The 23,194-nt window shown below is 37.3% G+C and overlaps 1 protein-coding gene across 4 annotated transcripts; it reads left to right on the top strand.

Annotated features, from left to right (window-relative positions):
* The first annotated feature begins 343 nt into the window (after positions 1-343).
* Positions 344-18,511, top strand: LOC149968856 (transducin beta-like protein 3). Of its 4 annotated transcripts, XR_016472734.1 has the most exons (19): positions 344-487; positions 7,254-7,305; positions 7,776-7,871; positions 8,373-8,498; positions 8,793-8,941; positions 9,101-9,274; positions 10,531-10,606; positions 10,928-11,227; positions 12,046-12,356; positions 13,188-13,542; positions 15,808-15,878; positions 15,942-16,098; positions 16,162-16,220; positions 16,333-16,436; positions 16,529-16,597; positions 16,920-17,078; positions 17,523-17,613; positions 18,142-18,406; positions 18,458-18,511. XR_016472734.1 is itself a non-coding variant. In XM_090154986.1 (18 exons), the coding sequence occupies exons 1-18, from the start codon at positions 462-464 to the stop codon at positions 18,338-18,340; spliced, it is 2,574 nt and encodes an 857-aa protein (XP_090011112.1). In that variant the 5' UTR covers positions 344-461; the 3' UTR covers positions 18,341-18,475. The 4 variants fall into 4 exon arrangements, 2 of the variants coding, with proteins under 2 accessions (XP_090011112.1, XP_090011114.1); XM_090154986.1 differs by having other exon boundaries at positions 18,142-18,475; XM_090154988.1 differs by lacking the exon at positions 344-487 and adding an exon at positions 5,887-5,916 and having other exon boundaries at positions 18,142-18,475.
* The last annotated feature ends 4,683 nt before the right edge of the window (positions 18,512-23,194 follow it).

Below are 23,194 nucleotides of genomic sequence, written 5' to 3'. Positions count from 1 at the left end.
ATCAGACCTAAAACTCGGGAATTTGCAATCTTACTAATCTAAAAGCTTAGAATCAACAGTATTAAAAATGAGTTCATACCTCGGTAAATACTGAAAAAAATTATACAAAATGAGTCATTTTTAATACTGTTGTCATTTTATATGTCTTAAGCTTCAGGGCATATTAGATTCCTTGCAAAAAATTCTATAATGTAGCACAATCAAAACAAATATATATGAGGGGGCGCTATTCTTGAAAATTACCGGGTATTTTGAACTTTCGGTTTGAAAATGGTAATTTTAACGCCTTGAAATAAAAATTTCATGTACGCAATTTGGCAGCACTGCCTCAGTTACAGTTTCTGCTAGAACGTCTAATTTGGATTTAATTTTACGTTTATTTTACAGTTATTTACGTTTTATCGTAAAAAAAATATAATTTAAATAATACGCATGAGGTATTGAAGAAGTATCATTAAAAAATGCAAAACAAGGCGTTAAAATCAAGGTATAGTTTTATGTTATACTATCTGTTTTCAAAAGTTTATTTTAAGCCTTTGCTATCACGTGTTGTGAGCTACAATTTGCAACAAATCTCGCTCTAGTCCTGCCCTATGTGGTTCGTATCTACACTTCAACCAACTTTATATGGTCATTACCAACTCGAGCTTGGAAGTAAACTGCTCTAAGGCGGGCGAAAGTATTCGCGCATTTAGACCGCGCTCGCTACTGCGCCTTCTTTTGGGACTGCTTTGTTAAAGTGAGAGGAACAACTTTTAAAACAGCCTAATTGCCCCAGTATTGTAATTTCCTAATAATGGCAAGTATTAATAACGGGGATATTATTTGCCAAGCTGAACCATTTGCATATGCTTTAAATGATTCCAAAAGAGGCTTTTACTGTGATTATTGCCTAAGAGGTACAGATGAACCAATTATAGACAAATCTAACCTTCTTGCAGATGCAGAATTTAGAGTGAAACCCAAACGCTGTTCACAGTGTCAAATCCTTTATTTCTGTAATCAATCTTGTCAAAGAAATGCGTGGTTGAATTTTCATAAAGATGAGTGTAGTCGTTTAAAAAAGTGCCCACTGTTAACTGGCAGTCTTTTGATTGCAAGATTGTACATTAAAATTAAAAATCTTGGAAAACAGAGAAGCAATGTGACTGATGAAATATTGGGTCACAGTAGATCTTTGGATGACCTAGAACAACATAGTTTTAATATAAGCAAAGATTTGGAAAGAGCATCCCAGTTAAACGTCTCAAAATCAATGCTTAAGAATTTTTGCGCAGAATTATTTGATGAAAGTGATGAAGAAGACCTGAGCCTTATTGAAGAAATATTCGGGAAGGTTACAATTAACAGTTTTGAAATTGTGAATTGGCAGTTTCAAAGTGTCGGAGCTGGTTTATATTTAGGTCCTTCCATTCTTGACCATAGTTGTAATCCAAATGCCTATGTTTCATTCAATGGAAAGACATGTACAGTTCGAGCCTTTAAGACTATTGATAATTGTAATGCGAAGGATGTTAGTATAAGTTATGTAGATATTGCTCTACCTAAAACAATAAGACACCAAAAATTAAGTGAACAATATTACTTTATTTGCGATTGCCAGTTTTGTCAGAATGATACACATGAGGCCGCAAAATGTGAGGTATTAGATGCTTCTAAGGCTGATATTGATAGTGTGCTATTGCTATCTAAGCAATTTCTTGAAGAGAAAGAGAAAAATAATTTTTCAGTAGAGAAAAAATCACTGTTGTTGAAGTGTAAAGAAATATTGAATATTCAGGAAAATGTTCTTGGAAAGTTTCACTTCTATCGAATGAATATTTTGGACATTGCTTTTAATATCAGTTTAGATTTAGAATTGTGGAGTGATGCCTTGGAATTAGGCTTGCAGTTAACGGAACTAAACAAACTCTACTACGGAGAAACCCATTGTAATTACGGAGATATATTATTTAAAATTTCCAAACTCTACTTGAATAAAGATGATTTGGATCAAGGATTAAAGTACTTGGAGAAAGCTAAACTTGTTTTTGAACCTTTACTTAGCGAGAATCACCCTTTATTTCTTTCTTTACTTCAACAATTGAAAAGAACTGAATTTGAGAAAATGTATTATTACACGAGATCCAGCAAACCAGTTGTACCTGGATGTGGGATAGTCCTTGAACAATAAATTAAAATTTCCTTATTATTTCAGTACAAATGTTTCTTAAGCAATTGTTGTAACTGTTCATCTTTCTAATTTTGTTAAGAGTTCATTATCTTTCATTCTATATTCATTTAATAATGATTATAACTTAAAATTTTTAATATTAATGTTATTCAACTTCTAGTTTGTTATCTTTAATACTTTACTTCTAATCGTTTAAATTGAACTTCCTAAAATTAGTATTAATTATTTTCCCTCTGTTCCAAATAAAATATTTTGATTTAGTATTTTGACTTATAATATTTTTTAACTCTATACATAGAATGTTTGTAGATTATTAAAACTTGTAACTCTGGTTGGATATTCTGCATAATTACCCTAATCTTACATTAGGCCAATAGGAAGGAACCTGCACCTTAAACAAATTTTATGAATTCTGAATGTTTTAATTTAAGTTTGAAGTAAGAGTACTGGCCTAAACCGAGTGCTTGTATTGATTTTGAGCTTGAAACTCGTTAAGAAACTTGCCAAGCTTATGAGTTTAAAGTTTTTTCAAGGTCAAACTCGCTAAGATCTCTTTTGCCATTTTAGTTCATAACGAGTACTTGATTAGCTAATAATAGTGACTCGCTCTAATAAAAATATTTGGCCCAATAATTATCCACCATATCATCGTAGATCGCGTTGTCTGTTTCAACCACTATCTACAGGAACAAGGCCAACGTCAATCACGCTATAAGTGGTAGCGCGTTAATCAAAGCTGGTCGTGGAGACACCCTGTTACAAAAGGGTGTACTTTGTACGAGCCAATAAAAAACCTTAAAACCTAGCTTCCCTTACCCAAAAAATAAGTTGGATTTTAGTTGGTATACACATTTTAGTTGACATTAAGTTTGTCAAACCCACCACTACCGGCCGCTGGTGGCGCTACAGATGGCCCCACCCATTAGATATAAATAGCAGGGAGTCAGCCTGATAAGGGAGAGAGAGATGAGAGAGGGAGATAGGTGTGAGATTGGAGATGGACAGAAGATTGTCGTGCTCAGACTAGGTGCCCCAGTAGAGGAAGGCCGCCTCTATAGACAACACCCAGACCATTAAAATAGTGAGAAATATTAAAAGGGTTTGATTTTATAAATTTGGCGATTTATTCACATAAGTTAAAATTAGTCCCTTACAGAACAGAGACCTGTCTATAGTTTCCCATATTTATTCGATCACCTGACTTGTAAATTGGCTTTCTATCATTAAGTGGGGAACTTTGCAGTAGAAAAAAGGACAAGTTTATAATCTTATTAAGAAGGGTGTTATTATTCCTGCGAGGGACTTTACTATTTTGGGGGGAATGTTATCAAGCCCAGTAGCTTTATTAGCCGTGATACCTCAAACGTAGCGAAATACTGGTTCTTCATTAACTGAATGAAAGCTAAACGTTTCTGTATAGGTTCTTCTGGGTGCACAGAAGAAATGAAGTTTACTGCTACTGTATTTGAATCATCCATTGCAAAGAACCTGCAGAACGCTAAAGCAATTTATTTGGGGTTGTTAGAACATTACCATTTGATTCAATTGGCAGTGGCCAAAAACGTAATTTTGAAATTGGTCAGTTAAATAGCTTCAGCAACTTGACTTAAATTGTGGTTTTAGATGAAGTGTTAGGTGATACAAATTATCTAAAGTCTTATTAACGGAATCTGTTGCTTTTTGTGAAGCTATAGTAGCTAGCTTAGGTGTATGGGTCTCAAATGGAATGAAAGTTGGAAGAATCCTGCCATGTTCAGGTCCCGGCAGTGCTGTATTAACCCATGCCAGGGCCCCTAGGCTTCGAGCTTCTTTTGGCCCCTTCAACCCTTCAACATCCACCCCCCCCCCCTTGTGACGCCTGGGCCCCTGCTTTTGTTAGGCCCCTAAGTTTTAGCTTAGTCAGTCTTATGGAGAATGCGGCACCGGATACTTGGCTCTTAGCAGCGAACCTTTAAGTTTGCCCTTACCAAAAAATATTATTATTAATGAAAGGGGAGAAGGGCTAAAGATGTGCCCATTCATGCAGTTCGACCAGTGGTCCATTGTGCAACCCCAAACCTTATGATATAAAAAGCCCGATATCCGACACAAAACGGAGAATCCTCTTGACCGGCATGTTATGGAAATCAGAGGTTTCCAGCTGATGCATACCAAGATGCTCAAATCTTTGGGCCGCGTAATAATCGCACCTACAAAGCACATGAGAGGCGGTTTCCTCCTCAGCCTGACAAGCCCTACAGATTGGATTATCATTGATTCCAATCAAGTAAAGATGTCTGTTAAGAATGCAGTGACCTGTTAGAAGGCCAACAACCAACCTAATATTAGATTTGGAGAGCAGGAGCAATTCCTTAGCTCTCTGCCTAGAGGCGCCCGAGATCAACTCTTTAGCCTGCCTTTGGCCAACCATCTCAAGCCAAAGCTTGAGTTGACGGTCAGTCATAGAATTAGAGATAAGGCCACGCACTATGCTAGAGGGGATAGGAACAGCAGGTTCAGGACCAAAGAACCCAGCCTCTGCTCCATTCTTGGCTAAGATATCAGCCTTATCATTACCATAGAACCCCCAATGGCCAGGAACCCAATAGAGCTGGACTTTATTGTTGGTGCCTAGCTCCTAGAGGAGATTCAAACAGCTATAAACCAGTTTTGAAGAGACCTGAAACTGGTTGAGATCCTTGAGGGCTGCTTGACTATCCGAATAAATTTGGATAACCTTGCCATGAAGCTTCTTTTTAAGACAAAGGTCGACACAGAAGCAGATAGCGGCAATTTCCGCCTGAAAAACACTTGTCAAGCCGACACTTAAAGGCAGAACTAGAAGATTTAATCTTAATTGGGGAAGGGAGGGCATTCCATGAGTTTACTACTCGCTGTGTGAAGAAGACACGGCGCGAGGTACAAGCATTACGCTCCTTACATATCGTAGGAGCTTTCCTACCCGCCCAGCGAATGGTAAAGAAGGAGGTGGCCGGGACGTCATACAACTCATTAATTAGTTTGAAGGCCTCAACTAAATCATTTCTCAGACGCCTATTCGAAAGGGACAAAAGACCAAGGTGCGCAAGACGTTCAGGGTAAGACAGAGAACGAAGGCCAGAGACCATCTTGGTGGCCTTACGTTGCACTCTCTCAAGCCTCTCAATATCCTTTACCAGGTGAGGGGACCAAATACTCCAGCAATAATCGAGATGTGGACGGACATAAGATTGATATAACACCTTAAAGAACTTGATCTCTATCAAGTCCTTTAAGGTGTTATATCAAAATAGGAAAACGAACGTTTTAAAACATACAGGGCACGTAAGCCGCGGGCAGAAGCCACCCGACTGTGAGTGGTGCCCAACATTTTTCCATCCAACATGACGCCAAGGTCACGAACAATTTCACTGGCCTTGATGACCCGACCACCCAACCGGTACTGGAAAAGGGGATTGTTAGGGCCACAATGGAGGACCGTGGATTTATCAGGGTTGAAACTCATCCCATTTGTTGCGGCCCAGGAGTCCAAAGCGTTTAAGTCACTTTGCAACAATAGACAATCGTGGGATACTTTGATTTCGCGCCCAAGTTTGGAGTCATCAGCAAACAGCCTAATAAAAGATTCCCGAACAGCTAACGGGAGATCATTGATATATATGACGATCAATGTAGGTCCTAACACCGAACCCTGAAGAACACCACTATTAACGGGGCACCAGGAGGAAACGACATCCCCTAATGTCACGCGTTGGACCCTCTCGGTAAGAAAATTAGCAACCCAGTTAACTAGCAAAGGGGGGACATCGAGTAATTCTAATTTACGGATAAGGAGGGAATGAGGAACGGTGTCGAAGGCTTTACGCAGATCCAAGATATATCAGATCTACAGATTCACCAAGCTCTAAGAATTTAGTGACGAGATCTAAAGTGGCTAAAAGATTCGTAAAGCACGAACGTCGCCGAAGAAACCCATGCTGGTCAGGAGAAAAAAAATCACGAGAAGATAAAAAAGAAACAAGAGAATCTCTAACGTGCGTCTCTAACTGTTTACAAGGAATACAGGGCAAACTTATAACCCGAAATGTGTCAACTGAGGAGGAAGGGGGGGATTTACGGAGAGCGGTAACATTGGCCTGTTTCCAAATGGCGGGTAGCCTACCAGATTGGAGGGAGTGGCGATATATTTCCATGAGGGAAGAAGCTATGATGCATGCGCCTTCGCATGAAGGTTGTCAGGGCCAGGAGATTTGTGAATTGGTAAACGGTAAAGGTAATAGCGAACAGAGCTATAAGTGACACCTAAGTCAGATAGAGAAAAATCTACGCTGTTTAGAGACTCATTTAGATCAATCCCTGAAGCAAAGTCTATAGAAATTCCTATTAAGTAGTCTTTCTTTCAATTAGAAATTACTATCATTTTTTACCCAAAAATACCATAACATTTATCGGGAATACTTTGTATTTCTGGTTTCTGTGTTAAAATCTTCTTAATTCTAACTCCTTCATAGAGCTTATGGGCTGGAAATGTAGAGTACTTGACTGAGATAATGTTCTTTACTTAAGCTATCCACCTAATCCGTAATCTGATTTAAGGTATGTATTCCGATATATAAGTTCAGGATGAGTGAATGCCTGTGAATTGGATGGTGGCGAAGTGGTTAGCACTTCCGCCTCGCAGGAAGAGGAGCCCTTGTTCAATATCAGCTTGTGGCATAGGGTGAAAAACTCTGATCCTCTCCTTCTGCGTTGAATTTGCAAGTTCTTTCCCTGTCTGTAAAAGGGGTTTTCCTCCTAGCTCTTCCGTTTCCTCTGTCCATAAAAACTTGCGGTGGTTTTAAAGATATAGTTAGTGGTGGGACGCTAGTGGTTATAATAATAATAATAATAACCTGCTTAGCTAATACCAAAGGCACTACCTTAGACCCAAGTCATCTAGCGACTTTTAACAGGCATCTGTGGCAGGACTATCCACAACCGTCCCACGCATTTTGAATTCTCCTGTATCGCTGTTAAAATGGCATCAGGCTTGTTGCAATGTAGGTTATAAACATAGCTTACTATTATATTAACATGTATTTTCGTATGTTTATATTTTCAGTTATGCAATTCAAAACAAATATGAACCTTATTACACTGGCGGTCATACGGAAGTAAGTTTACCTGATTCTATTTCATTTAAAAGTAATGTCATAAGCTTACAGCAATGTTAGAGGGTGAAATTTTGTTTGCCTGACAGTGACCCTATAGAAATGATATTCGTATCATTATATAAATCATTAATTCCGGCAGTGATGAGCATTTTGACAAGAGCTTCACTCGCCTTGTAACAGACAATTTTTTTCCCTCGTGGGCTTGATATCCTCTTGGTTAAGAGCTCCTCTTGCTGTAATAAATTTACCAATTTATCTGGAAAGCTCTTCTATCTTAAAATAAAACTAATCAAAGCTTCTCTAGAGTTGTGTAAAATATGATAGTCATTATACATATCTCACATTATCTAAAAAGGCTTACAGAATTTTCAACTCACTTTGGCTCAATTCCATAAAATACCTTTCAAAACACTACCTAGCTTTAGCTCACTCACTTTGGCGTTTTTTAATATGTTAACGTTTATTTGTAGCTCAGCAAAGATGGTGAATATCTTTTTTGCACGTGTGGAAATAAAATAAAGGTTCTTGATGTCTCCTCTGGTAGGGTGATCCATTCCATAGGCAAGGTAAGATACCTCTTTTGGATACAAATACCTGGTCCATACTTACATCACTCGTAACCGTTGTTTTCTTTCCAAACCTTTATACAAAGAACTTTAAGGGCAGCACAAGTTACAGTGCTTACAGGTGAAATAAAATTTCTGATAGGGGAATGATTTTCCAAATCAATCTTGCCACATTGTTTTGGGGGGAAAGATACTATTTCTTAATCAGGAATACCTATCAGTGAGGTTAATTTTTGTCATGGTGAATAATTATAACAAACATTACAAATAATTAAGCCATGATGTTGTGTACTAATATCTATAACCAGCATCGACACAACGTTTCAAAACTTTGTCAAGTGTGTCATAGATACTATCAGCCAGCTGCAATTTATTGGTTTTGAAACTGCTTTAACAAACAATTTTTATAACCGAAATTGTGTAGAATCCTTTTGCTCCAATGATATTTTCTAAGAAATAATTACAACATTTAGTATTACATTAATGTATATCTTTTCAAAGGAAGAAGATGATGAAATCACAGCTTTTACTGTTTCTCCAGATGAAAACATATTAGTTACGGCATTTAAAAATGGGCTCCTATTACAATGGGACTGGAAGAAAGAATCTGTTGTTCGATCTTGGAAAGTAAGTTAATTTTCATACTGTTTTCCCACACTCATGTGTTTTAACATTTTGTAAGATAAATGGGTCCAGGAAGTTCCTAGAACACTGAAAATCATTTAAATAGCAAAAATCATCCTGGATTTCATTTATTTCTTTTTTATCAATGTTGGTCAGGGTTTACTATAGTTTAAGCCAAAAACAATATGTTCAAAAATAAAGCCATGGCTTAGGTTATCAAGTTACTGGAAGTGTAAACTTTTCTCATATGTGGTTAATATACTAAACTTTTAGTGACTTTTTATAAATTCTTTCCAGAGTTTACATATGGGACCAGTCAGGGTCATGACCTTCAGTCCAGATTCAACAATTTTAGCAACTGGTGGTAGTGATTCAACAATAAAAATTTGGGACATTGTGAAGCAGTACTGTACTCATAACCTTAAAGGAGCATCTGGAGTCTTTAGGTATTGAAAATTCTTAAACCAATTTCTTTAAAAAAATTTCAAGCTTTCAAAATATTTCAAAAATTCCCATGGTCACATTGTCAACATCTTCAATTTGTGTACTTGCAATGCCTTTGCCCTATGAATATTTATATATAAGTTTAATTTGTATTCATATAGCATTGTTAAGTTTCATCCTGATGGTGAAAGGAATCTACTTTTTGGAGCTGCTGATGATTGCTCCATTCGAGTTTGGCATTTAACCACTTCTAGTAAGCACAAGGGAGAGTTCAAAGGACATTTCAGTGTTGTAACGGATTTATCGTTTACCAGCGATGGAAAGACACTTATAAGGTATAATATCTGTAAAATATATCTATATACATACATAAACCATTTTGAGACTCATAAATACTGAGCTAGAACTTTCTTTCGCCCCATTCCTTGTGTATCACTCATTTTTAAATTAAATTTCAATGAAAATGAATCAAGTATTTGTAATAGTGATTAGTTACATGTCTATCTATTTAAAAACTTATTGCGTTATTTTATGTAGTGATGTTTTAATTCCCTGTTTCCATAAAAACTGGCTTAGGTTAAGTGTAGCAATCTTTCTGGCTTATATAGGAGTGGCTTTCACCCCAGGGAATCATTTGGGTGGGGCAAAGGTGGGCACTGCCCCCCCCCCTAAACTTTTATGAGCTAAAAAAGTTGTCAAATTTTTCTAATACCAACTCCGAATCAGATGAAGTACAATTATTATTAATATTATTATTAAAAGATCTTGGAAAAATGTATTGTTCTCTATATTATCTTGAAAATCACAAGCAATTACTCAATAATTATTTCGACTAAAAATTTGACATGTTTTTGCTCTTTAAAAAAACTTTTCCCGGGCTCATCAAGTTCTGCCCCCTCCTGAAAAATCCGGATTTGACGTCCCTGCTTGCACCTTTATTGTATAAAATGACATCATAAGTTGCTTGACGACCATACTTTATTGGCGAGCACAGGTTTTGACTTGATTTTGCCAAATGAGTAAAATTTTTGTTCCAGAAATGGTTGCAGAGACTTGGCTCATTAACTGGTGAAGTTATATGCGCTCTTAAATCTTAAATAACTCTTCCTCTAGAAAATTCGAAAATTTACAATTATAAAAGCATTTAATATTAATATTATTAGTTAGTTTTGTGTATGAAAATTATTAGGTTTAAATATCTGAACATAAGCTAACTGGGCGTTCTTTAAAACTTAACCAACAAAAGCATTTCTGTCGCCAACATATTCTCCATTCACATGAAGCAATGCTCTTTACGACTCGTGTTGGTGAATAATGTTTTTCAAAAGTGTTAGCTCATGTGAATAGTCTTGTAGTTCTTGGGATATTAGCATAGCTTATTATTATTATCATCTTTAAAAGCCTATCATAAGGTTTTGCATGGTTTCTCTTAACATATGGGGTCGTATAAGCCAGACTTTTATTTAGGGGGAACTTATGATAGCTTTAAACTGTTATGTATACCCCCAAATACAAATCCACTCAATTGTTTCCTCAAATAGACAAAGAATAAAGTATTCATTGTTTGATTGTGCTGTGATTATTATTTTAGTTCCGGTCGTGACAAAGTGGTACTTATATGGAATATTGAAGACTGCCAGCTTAAAAGTACAATTCCAGCTTTTGAGGTTTGTTTTCAATAAGTAAACCAAAGAAATATATTGAAAATTTTTCAAGAATTTTATAATATATACCCATTGAGAGCTAGTATTAAACCACATGTTTACTTTGTAACTTCATTTTCTTGAGCTGTGTATAATATGAATGCAAACAAATGTTGGTTTTGTCCGTAGTTTCTTTAGTCAGTGATGTAAAAATTATGTTAGACTTTTTAGCAAAGGCGGAGTTACTTCCCCCAAAGGTGGTTTCTTAATGAACCTTTTGTAAAATTCCCTTATAAATAACCGTAAACTACTTGAGTATTATTTTTTCAACTATTTATTTTTTAGGGTATTGAATCAGTAATGGTTGTGCCAGGCAAGCGTAAGTTTGAAGAGCTAAATATCGCATCAAAGGATCTTCATATTATTACAGCAGGAACCAAAGGTGTACTGAAAGTTTGGAATGTAAAGACCTGTAGTCCGGTTTACACTCAGATTTCATTGTCCTCTGAAAATCAAGATGATTCTCAAGAGGTTCCCCAAATTAAATCTGCGACATACAACTCCAAATTAGATGCCATATGTGTTGTAACATATGAACATTATATTTTATTTTATAAACTGGAAACTTTGAAGTTATTCAAACAGGTACAGTGTATTTTAAATGTAATTTTTTACTAGATGCTTTACAAATAGATCTGTGAAAGTAAGTTCTATTAAAAACTGAAAACCACATTAGCAAACAAAATAAGTAACACAATAACCATAAAGGTAAAACCATTGTCAATTGTTTACTGCATTATATATAATTTTTTTTGAAATAACGTCTTGCGGTAGTGAGTCTGTGAACTATGCTTGTATAATTTTCTCGGTGGGCATATCATTTCATCAAAGCTTTAATGAAATTTCAAATGCTTTGAAGAAAGATAATATTATTTATATTTATATTAAAATGTACATAAAATACAAACCAGCAAAACAATTGACAAAAACACTCATCAGGAGCATGAAGATAATGATTAATTATTGAATTATAGCATAAATTTGGTTAGTAAAAACAGGTTTTTCTCTAGAAGTATAAAATGTGTTTTTAGTATAGTTCTTCAACTTGGATAAATTTAATTTTGCTGAATGATAGAAAAAAACATATTAGACAATTACATGTTTTAGTGCACAAGTGTTTAAAAGTTTGATGATGAAAACCTGGGTCAAATTTTCATCACTAAAACATTTTGTTGTCTTAATTTTTAATAAAAAAATAAATTTTAGTTAATTTTAAATAATAATAATAATTGTCAGTGGTGAAAAAAGAAATGCATATATAATGCAATGAAAGTTACTTATGGTTATTATGCCTCTTACGCATTTATGTAACGTTTAAAATATTAATTTTGCTTCAAATCAATGAAATAGTTTATTTCACTTATAAGCTTTACAATATAATCTTGGTATGTTTCTCTTTTTAGTTCATTGGATATAATGATGATATACTTGACGTGTGTTTTATTGGTGAAAATGATTCTCACATTGCTGTCGTCACAAATAGTTCAATGCTAAAAATATTTGAGCTGGCCACATTCACTTGCCAGGTTTTAGAAGGGCATTCTGATTTAGTGCTGACTGTTAATTCAGTCCCTTCGCAAGAAAATAGATTAGTAACTGGCTCCAAGGATAACACCCTTCGAGTGTGGCAAATGAATGCTGAATCAAAAGAAGTATCCTGCCTCTTTGTAGGTTCTGGTCATACATTAGCGGTAACCGCTGTGGCATGCTCAAGGTAATTTTAATTTAAAGGGCAATTCAAATGGGCGTGCGCAGGTTTGAGGGAAAATGTGTGGAGTACAAAATTCTAGCATAGACCTTTTCGGAGTTGCTACAGAACATGGCAACCTAAACAACCCTTACCAAAAAATAAGTTGGATTTCAGTTTGTATTTAGTTTGTATACACATTATTAGTTGATATTGAGTTGGTATTAAGTAGGCTCAAGTTGTCAGCATATTTCAAGTTACTATTAAAGGGGTAATAAGTTGTTATTCAGTTGGTAGGAAAATACTGCTTTTGCTAAGTTTATAATTAGTTGGTTTTTAGTAGTCAGGAAATTACATAATATTTTTAAGTTGCTTTTAAGTAGTTAAATGTAAATGTTGATTCTGGTTTAGTTGGAAATAAGTTGATTAATAAAGAGGATTTAAGTTATTTTTAAGTAGGCATTTGTCCCAAATACAAACTGAAAACCAAGTTGAAATACAAGTTGTCCTAAGTGGTTTTTAGCCAACTTATGTTTTGGTAAGGGAAGTCGGGGAAATTTGGCAATAATTAGTGAAAAAGTCAAAAAATTGCATTTTAGCTGAAAACAATTTTAAGATTTTATCATCTTATAATTTGCCAAATTTTTACTAAAGGGAAAATTACAGAGCATAGTTAAGAAAAATCAGGGAATTTGTCTGTGAAGAAATTGTTGCAACATCGCTTTTGCCCTATTAATTCTCCATTTCATTAATTGACAGTTTTTCCACCCCAGTAATAAATGAGTGGCCACCCTGTGCACTAACTTTGCCTTTAATAGGAATTATTTGGTTTTCAAATAAAACAAGATTATTATTTAGTGAGTTTATTGTGAGCGGAAGTCAAGATACGACATTAAAAGTCTGGGATGTTCCAAAACGAGAGTACCATGTTATTGCTGTTCCATCGTTAAGCTCTCGCTGTACAGAAAAAGCTCATGATAAGGACATAAATTCAGTGGCTATATCACCAAATGATAAACTAATCGCAACTGCTTCTCATGACAAAACAGCCAAAATTTGGAAAGCGGATAATTTAGAATTAATAGCAACTTTAAGAGGCCACCGAAAAGGAATTTGGTGCACTAAATTCTCTCCAATTGATCAAGTGCTTGCGACATCATCTGCTGATGGTACCATAAAACTTTGGTCACTCTCTAACTTCGGATGTTTGAAGGTATAAAATTGATTTACTTCTTAAAAACATTTTATTTTGGTGGGTGATGGTTGTGGGACAATCTTGACCCTTCAAGTGTAACCGATATGGATCCAGTAGACCTGGGATCGAGCTTAAAGTATTAATAATTAAGAAGACAATAAAGACTGACTAGAAAAAGGTGTTTACTGTTTATCGTTTAACATCGATACATTACAACGTTCTAAGGCTTAAGCCTATGTAAATAATACAAGATTAAGAATTTAAGTATCAGTTTAAAGTAGTATTTGTTGATTAATAATTAATAATTACGAGAAACCATAAGGGCAAAAGTTCGCTCACCAATGCATTTAGAGCCATGGCGACCGACCGGCGAAACAGACCCTACAACTAACCTCTGTACGTCGAGATAAAGACGGCAAAAACAATACTGGTCGAACTAATCGCTACCCAAGGACTAACGAGAGGGTTGTTCAGTGGAAGAACAACTACACTGGCTGGACTGGACTCTTGCAGCGGAGTCTCTTCTCTCCGCAGCCCTCCTGTTTCTCTCTCCCTTCTGTATCGTTCTGACCTTCTCCTTCTGCCGCCGAAGTATATATATCTCCCGACTGACGATAACGCCCTCTGTCTGGTGCGTGGTGAAAGGCATATAAAAAATAGTGACTTTTGCCCTATGTCCCGCACTTCGGGCGACTGCACTAGTACCGTGAATTACCACTAGGAACATAACGACGTAAGTTAAACAAAATTGAGTTAATTGATAACAGCAGTCTTCACAGTTATACAAAAATATAATATAAGTAGGAAATAGGATGTGGCAGGTTGTCAAGTGGGTAACGCTATTACCACACTTACCTTAGGCTTAATACTGTTAACTAAGGAAGCGCAAAAAATCCCGTCTGTTACTCAAGAAACTCCAAAATAACTATAGGGTTGTGTTCAGTAAGAGGAATCAGACCTGCAGCGGTATCTGAACCGTTGCATACCCTTACAAAAAAATAAGTGGTCTAGGAAATACTTTAAGTTGGTATTTGAGACAAATACCAACTTAAAACCAACTAATTACCTACTTAAAACCAACTTACAAATAATATGTAATTTTCTGACCACTAAAAACCAACTAATTACCAACTTAAAGAAAAAAGTATTTTCCCACCAACTTAATAACAACTTAATAACCACTTATTACCCCTTTAACTAGTTTATTGAAATATTCTGACCACTTGAGCCCACTTAAAACCAACCTAATGTCAACTAAAATGTGTTTACCAACTAAAATCCAACTTATTTATTGGTAAGTGTAGCGTTTGCAGCGTTACGTCAAGAGCTACTGAATGTTTTTCTGTACTTATGCAATCGGTTCAATACCATAACTTTCCTTAACGTTGTGACTTCACACTACAAATGAACCGGCTCCCCCGCAAGTTGAAATACTTTCAATCAATCAAGCAGCCCAACGTCAAAACGGAAATCGGGAAAATCGTTCAGTATGAAACCTCTTGATAGACTTTAATATGGTGCATTTGCTGCAGGTTACTGAACGCAGCCTAGGTAGCTAGTTTTTCATGAGATTCTTGGCTCAAACGTGGCAGGCAGTAGCCCACTTTTGAACTGAACTTCCATTTCTATACTGTCTCACTATTCATGTTATTGAGTTCAAGGCGGTCAATGGGGATAGAAATTGTTTGTCAAATTTATTTTAAACATAAACAATAAAATAATACAAGGTAAAAAGTCTTCAAATTATGATTACAATTTTTAATAGTTTATTACGATTTTCATATCAATATAAACAACATGACTTGACCCGGAAAATGAATAGTCAATGAATTACCAACCTATTGTAAAAGCCCAATCCACCTCAAATATGAATACCCCTCTTGACCTGAAATAAAACAACTCCTAAGAAACTAATCCCTGCAAAAAACTTAAAATACCAAAATTCCTCCATCAAGCTATAGAGACTGAAAACAAAATTAAAGGAAGTGAGGTTGATCATGATAACAAACTTAATGGCTATTAATCTAACATTATTTTAAAAACAAATATATAAATTTTTTTTTTCCAAAATGGCAAAACCCAACCCTGCCAGATTATTTTGTAGAAAATAAAAACCCCACCAGAATCAAAATCAACATGCCCCAATTTTTTTAGGAAATATATAGTCAATGAGACTTAAAAAAAGTTTGAATTTTTGAGCCAGAGCCAGCCCAAAACCGGCCCAGGTTGGGTTGAAAAAGCCCAAATAAATCAGGCATCTGACTTGTTTCTACTTTTTTGTAGACTTTTGAAGGCCATGAAAGCTCAGTACTTAACGTGTCTTTTTCGTCTCGTGCCATGCAGTTAATTACAACGTAAGTTTTATTTTTATCCTCTGTTGTGGTACTTGTATTATAACCTTTTTTTTGGAAAATTAGTGCTTCTGATGGAAATATGAAGCTTTGGACAATTAAAACCAATGAATGTGTCAAAACAATTGAGGCCCATGAAGATAAAACTTGGGCCTTGGCAGTATCGCAGGATGAAGAAGTTTTAATAACTGGTGGTGCTGATTCGGTTATCATTATATGGAAGGTAAGTAGTTTTTTGTTCAAAATAAAGTAATTGTACCTCATAATACCGTTAATTTATTTTTAGAATGTCACTGAAGAAGAGAAAGCTGAAATTCAAGCAAAGGAGGATGATCTTATTTTACAGTTGAGCTTTCTAAATTTATTAAAATTTATAATGTGTTTGACCCGATGGATATAATATATCTCAATAGTAAATTGGGATCTTTCGATAGTATTTTCACCCTTTTCTTTTCAGAGAACAAAAACTTTCCAATTGCATTCAAAATAAAAAATGGACCAAGGCCTTGAAAATTGCTATTTTATTAAATCAACCTTTCAGAACGCTTAATATTATTAAAGGTATAGAATTGAATGTAAAATTTAGAAAATCTTTTTAAAATGTCACAATCACACATATATAGTAATTAAATATGATATATTAATTTATGCAGAATTATTACTTGACACTGACCATGATAATTTACAACATACCATTGAAAATATGAGAGAAGATCAGATTTGTATGGTTTTGTTTTAACTACTTAAAATCACCCTTGACTCAACCTGAAATTGTGGTGCAGAACGTATTATCTTTTGGCATTCAGCTAAAAGAATGTAATTGGGAATAACAAAAATTTGATATGTCTAACTGAACAACCCTTTTAAAAGACTGGAAGATAACTTCCAAATGTTAACCATTCTGTCAATCCTCTTTTAATACTTATGAGTTAAATGCTAAACTAAATTGACAATACAATCTTCTTCTATGCTGCACTATGATTTAGGTGGATACAAAGGGTGTATATAAGATTTTTTTAATTTTTAATATTTTTGGTTTTGAAGTATCATTATTGAAGTTTGCTTCTGCTTGGAATACCAATAGCAAATATTGTGGTGCAGCTCAAGCTATAATACATGCGGTTTTAAAATTATACACACCAGAGGAATTATTAAGATTCTCAGAAATTAAAGAGCATATAGAAGGACTTTTACCTTATACAGGTATTTTAAATTTCTATCATAAGTCACATATTTTTCCTTTTTCAAATTATTTTCTTAATCATAATGGTAAGGCGTGGTTATAAAATGATGTAAAATTTGATTTGTCTTTTACTAAGTATTTGCTTGAAAAATATTCACATCTTTGTAAAATGATTGGTAAATAATTGATTTTATAAAAGGGGAGGAGCTTAGCTTGAAAATGTTACTATCTATGTCACTGTCTAGCTTTATCGAGCAAGATACCTCAAATTTTACAGGGCTCATGCAAATTGTGCGAAATGCAGGGGGCTAAAGCCCACTTCAGCCCACCCTTAGCACCTCTACTGTTTGGCTCAAACCACATTATTTATAAAATGAACTATTAATATGGTTTTAATCAATGTTATAATAAGTTAAAGAAACAATATACTTGCTTATGATACCATTTTATGCATTTTTTTTCAGAGAGACATTTTCAAAGGTTGAATAAACTCCTGCAGCAATCAACGTTTGTTGATTACATGTGGCAAAACATGAATGTAGTTGGAGCAGAAATGTACGTTCACAGTAATTTTTGAATTTGAACTTTATATTATCTTCTCTCAAATATAGAGTTTGCAGTCATTGTCAATCCTATGGTAAAATTTAGTTTCAATTCCTGCATTGTAAAACCATTCTCCATAAGTTTCAAGCATTATCCATAGCACTCCCCTAAAATTGACTCCCAATTTTCGCGTGTTTCTAGATGAACTACATAAGTAATGTAATGTTCCAACTTAAATTTTGCATTGTGGTATTTGCACTAGTAGAGCCTTGTTTCTCGAACAAACTGGCCAAGTAAATGGCATTAAGCATGAGTCTGATTACTAACATTTTCTCAATTTTATCCCTGAATTATTATGACATACCTTGTTTGATTAAACCCGATTAAAATGAAATCTGTATAAAAATTCAAAATAATTGTTTTTAATGACACCCTGTAACAATTTTATAGTGTACTAGATGAAATTAGATATAAAACTATTTTTGCATCTGATTTCATTTAGTTTATCATAATGTTCTTTCGATCTTTTTTATTTTTTAGATTGGAACCAAAAATGAAAAGTGATAGTTTGAATATCAAGTCTGTAGGTTTTTTTGAAGATAAATCTAAAGTTTCAGTAAAAGAAAAAGAATTTGAAGCAATGGAAATGGATGAGGGTAACAATATAGAAGATGACCAAAGTATTGATCTTACAAAGCCACCTGAAAAAAGTAGTAGTGAAATTAAAGTAATAATGTAAAGGGCTTTTATTTATAAATACATTTGTATTCTGACCATGTTTCTATTACGTATAAAATACCTTTTGGTTTTCATACTTAAAATTGTTAGCTGATATTGTAATTTATAGAATCACCAGGAACTTCAGAGTATAGACCATGAAAATTTAATTTTATAAAAATTACATTACAAAACATTAAAAGTTTGGATTTCTTTACTTTGGTGTTAAGTTTTCAATCTTATCTGTAACATGACAACTGCATGAAATAGCTTGTGCCAGCAGCACTTTATAATTAAATTATGAAAGTTTGTTTTCATCTTCCGCTGAGTGACTCTGGGTAGGTTTCAAAAGGAAATCATATTGGAATAAAATGAAAGATTTTTAAAGCAATTAAGATTGACACTGAAAATAATAAAAAGCATATTTATTGAGGATATCAAAGATTAGCCGTGGCTAGTTTACACATTGGTCCTCACATTTGTCCTTTTAAATTAAATCAATTTACATATTCTAATGTTTTCAAATAGTAGGAACAATTCCTTTTGAAAAGTTTAAATTTAGAGAAAGGCAGTGTTTTTATGTCAGATGGAAGAGCATTCCAAAGAACTTGTTTAGTTGGATGTAATAACGAGATAAGTTATAAACTAAACTATTTATTAAATACATTTAAATAAGATACATAAGTAATTACAACTGTCTACATAGTAGTTCGTCAAGCGAGTCAGCCCGTAGCCTGTGCGGTGTATGTATATACAATGTTCAGGTAGCCGGTACGCATATCGCGAACTCTTATTTATTTATTAACTGGTCCCATCTTATAGTCTTTCACCCAGGCTGGGTCTCAGACGGGGTAGGTGTTCTTCAGTGGGCGTTTGGAGTCGTACCCGTACATCCAGCTGTGTGACTAGGTCATCTCGTGTCTTCGTTGGTTGGACCTGGGGTAACTGTTCTTTATGGATTTCTCTGTTGTTTACTTGGACAGCTGTGGTTGTTCCTGTTGAATATCCCTCTGATGTGGTTGGACATCCATCTGTTGAGGTTGAATGATATCCGTCTCCTTCGGTTGGACATCCATCTGTTGCGGTTGCATGATCTCCCTCTCCTTCTCACTCCTTTCCTTGGCCGGTCCCTGGAGTTCACACTGTTGGTACTCTCGTCCTCTCGCCATTGGTAAACGGGTCCAACATGGGGAATGTTGCATGTTCTGATCTCTGTGGCTATGCAATGTCTGTAACAGAGGGGTTGTCATTTGTTCCCGTATGTACTGGGTTCGGACCTAGGTATTGGCTAATTTGGTGATCTAGTGACTTCGGAACTGTACTATCTAGAGTTGCTCGAAGAAATTTTCTGTTTCTTCGAAACAATGAGTCTTTGCTTGTTTCCACAAGATACGATCGGGGACCGACTTGTTTAATTACTCTTGCCTCTGTCCAGGGACCATGGGATTTGTGGGGATCGACTCGCACTTGTTGCCCGGGCACCAGAGGCGGTAGTTCAAACGTTCCTCTATCATAGGACTGTTTCATCTTACGCTGTTTCTGTGCGATGTTCTTCGGGATACCGAGAACGACTTGTGGCATTAGCAGTGGGTTTGACATTGGGAGCAGGCCTTGCGTACGTCTGGAAAAAAATTTCTGTGAGGGGCTTGTACCGTCTTCCTGTGGTGTGTTCCTCCATTCCAAGATAGCGAGGCCAATATCTTGTTTGGTGTAAATAGCTTCTTTTACCAGCCGTTTCGCAACCTTCACTGCGGAATCTGCTTTCCCGTTGGACTGGCTATGATACGGTGAGATGGTAATATGGGTGAACCCCCATTGGCGTGCACAATTGTCAAACTCCTGACTGACGAAGTTTGTACCATTGTGTTACCAGCACTTGCGGTACACCGTGATGGGCAAAATGCTGTTTCGTTGCCATTACTAGTGCCGAGGATGTGGTAGACTTCAAAACATCCATCTCCCAGTAGAAACTGTAATAGCCTACTGTTATCAAGTGGTTTATCTCATTCCAGGTAAATACATCCTGACCAATCATCTGCCAGGGTCGTACTGGTATCTCGAATGGCTTCAGTGGCTCCTGGCGCTGTTTAGCAGGCACTGCAATGACTAACATACTGAGTAATTTCCGCCGCCATACCTGGCCAATATATGACGTCTTTCGCCTTTCGGATTGTCGCCTCTGCGCCCAAGTGACTGTAGTGAATTCGCTTAAGGATGTCCTGTTTGATTGCTTGTGGTATAATTATCCTTTGGCCTTTATGTATAATCTCGTCTTGTGACACAATTTCACCACGACTGTCCCAGTAGCCTCTTGATTTCTGGTGAAACTTGGGCTTTACTCATTGGCCAGCCTGTTGCTGCAACCTTCTTCAACTGTTGAAGAACTTCATCTTTGAGTGTAGCTTCTCGAATGGCTGTTAACGTCTCGGTACTGATAGGAAGATACCGTGCTTGCTATGTCTTGCAAGACAGACTCGACTGCTTATACTACTTCTTGTTGTGGTCTCTCTGTTTGTATCTCTGGTAGAAATGCGCGGCTGAGCATGTCCGCTACTAGTAAGGTTGTAACAGTTTGAATCAACCTAATCGTAGCCTATTGAGGATGCAACACGATTAGGCTAAACCGTCACAACGTCACGAAAGAATAAGTAAAATATATTTTAATAGAGAAATTGAACAACGCTTTCTTATTTACTCACTAAGAAGTCCAAGCCTGTACGTTCACACATATCTTAGCGAAGAGGGTCTACTGAAACCGCGGAAAACAAAAGAAAGGTGACCTGCCCCAAGGCGAGGCAAAGAAACGAGAGAGAGAACGCGTGGTGCGGGGGTATTTGTATCTGCTACGCGAGAGCGTAAACCCCTGGTGGCTGACGCCTGAATTATCAAACAATAAGATAAAAAAATATATTGTAGCCGACCCGAACGCCATCCGGTGATCGGATCGGTTACATCCTCCCAACGACAAAAAAGGCATTATGGGTGAACGTAGGGCGAGGAGAGACAAATAATAATAATAACAAAATCAGCACATGTGTTCGCGACACAATGATTGTTTACACTTTGGATTGACGAGCATGCTTTGGGCAATCCTTCACTTTGTGTCCCAGCTTCCAACATCGGCGGCAGCGGCATTTGCTTAAGTCGACGGGAATGGTGCCGTCATTGTTGGAGTTCGAGTCTGCGCTTGGAGTGATCGGTGAGGCGCTAGACGTTGGAGGGAGGTTGAGGTCGGAAGCGGACGTCGATTGGTTTTTGTAATGGAGTTCCACCTCGGAGGCGATAACACTGGGTGGATTCGATGCGAGGAAGTATTTTCTCCAAGGAATTCCTCGTCGCTAGGCGCCAAAGTAAGGACATCCATCGGTGATGGTAGTTCCTTGTCCGTATCGTTCGCTGGACGTGGGTCCGAAGAGACTGGGTCCGGAGTAGGGGCACTGCGGTGGGAGATGAGCGGCGGAGCGATTCGATTACGGAGGGACGAGTGGCGGGAGCACTCGCGGATGAGGGTCGTCGTACGTCGAGAGCCCAGTTGTGTTGGTCATAGGACGGATAGTGTGGTGGAGTCGCTAGACCGACCTCCGGGATGAGGTCGAGTGTCTCGTCGTTCAAGTCAGCAAAATTGACCGTGGACGGGTCGAGCAGGCCTAAATGAGTATTGTACCAATGTACTAGTGGTTGTCGATGAGGTTCCGAACGCAATGTTGAATAACGGCGCAGTCCACCGTTGGTGTCCACGCAAAGGGAACATGGGCAGTATTGGAGATGCATGGCTCGTATAGTGGGTCGTGCACGACGAGCACGTGTTGGATGCAGATACGTATGTCGTGGAATTCGATGCGCAAGTCCGCTATTTCGCCGAGGATGAAATCATCCGGAAAATCTGGTTGTCTTTCCAACAGGGCCTCGAGTCTTTCCGTAGGTGCGGCATGGAAGGGGTACTCATAGCCTAACTCGACTGCCAAAGTGGATGTTATAAGTTCGACCGATAGGCTGAGATCGAGCGTGGCGTCGATAACTGTCGAAATTGGACCCCCATCTGGGTTCGCGTGGTAAGCGAGGAGTTGGTGGGTGCCGCACGGCTCCTGTAAGGGGGAGAGAAAAAAGATTATTACTCAGGGGCGTCTTTCGCCCGCTTTTCGCATTCTCTTCCATGGAGGGTGAGAAATGGCGACGCGCTCGAAGGAAAAGTTGTTGATCGTCAGGCCTGTGAGTTTATTAGCTTTCATGTAGCGAGCCACATCAGGAATAGATCTGATGGTTGTACGGGGGTGTAGAGGTGAGTAATAGTAGATGTCAAGGGCAGGACCCTTTGGACGGACAGTCGACCGTTGGCATAATTCCCGGACCCAACCGAGACGAAACGGTAGCTGTAGAGGATCATCCGTCGGGGGGTCAGGATCAACTACCGTCTCGGTTCGTGATTCGGCCATCGGAGCGTTCTCCTTAGGTCCTAGAGCGCCCGAGACATCATTGGTCCCTTCCTCGGTTTGTTGGTCCTCCTGTGCTTCCGGTTGGACTCGATCGTCGTCGGAATTCGTAGCAGGCAAAAGGGCGTCAGCATCGGCGCCATTGTCCATGTCAGGAGTATCGGCGTCGTCTGCGGCCGGAAGTGATGGATCCTGCAGGTCGCCCGACGCATCTCGCGACGTGGATGGTCTGGCTTCGTCGGGAAGGTCTTCCGATGGTTCGTCTGCCACAAGGATGTGACAATTGGTCCAATACAATTTCAGCTCGCTGACGTGCTTCATCCCCTGGTTTTCTCCGGTGACTGCGTCTTCGAGCTCGTACACCAGAGGAGTCCTTAGGCGTATGATCCGATATGGACAGTCCCATTTTGGACTTAGCTTCGCACTATGAAACGTCGCACCGTGGG

Source organism: Leiobunum rupestre, chromosome 1 (genome assembly GCF_980474605.1).
Source record: "Leiobunum rupestre chromosome 1, qqLeiRupe1.1.hap1, whole genome shotgun sequence".
Lineage (NCBI taxonomy): Eukaryota > Metazoa > Arthropoda > Arachnida > Opiliones > Sclerosomatidae > Leiobunum > Leiobunum rupestre.
Note: the sequence above shows the minus strand (reverse complement) of the source record. Positions and strands in the feature narration are given on the sequence as shown.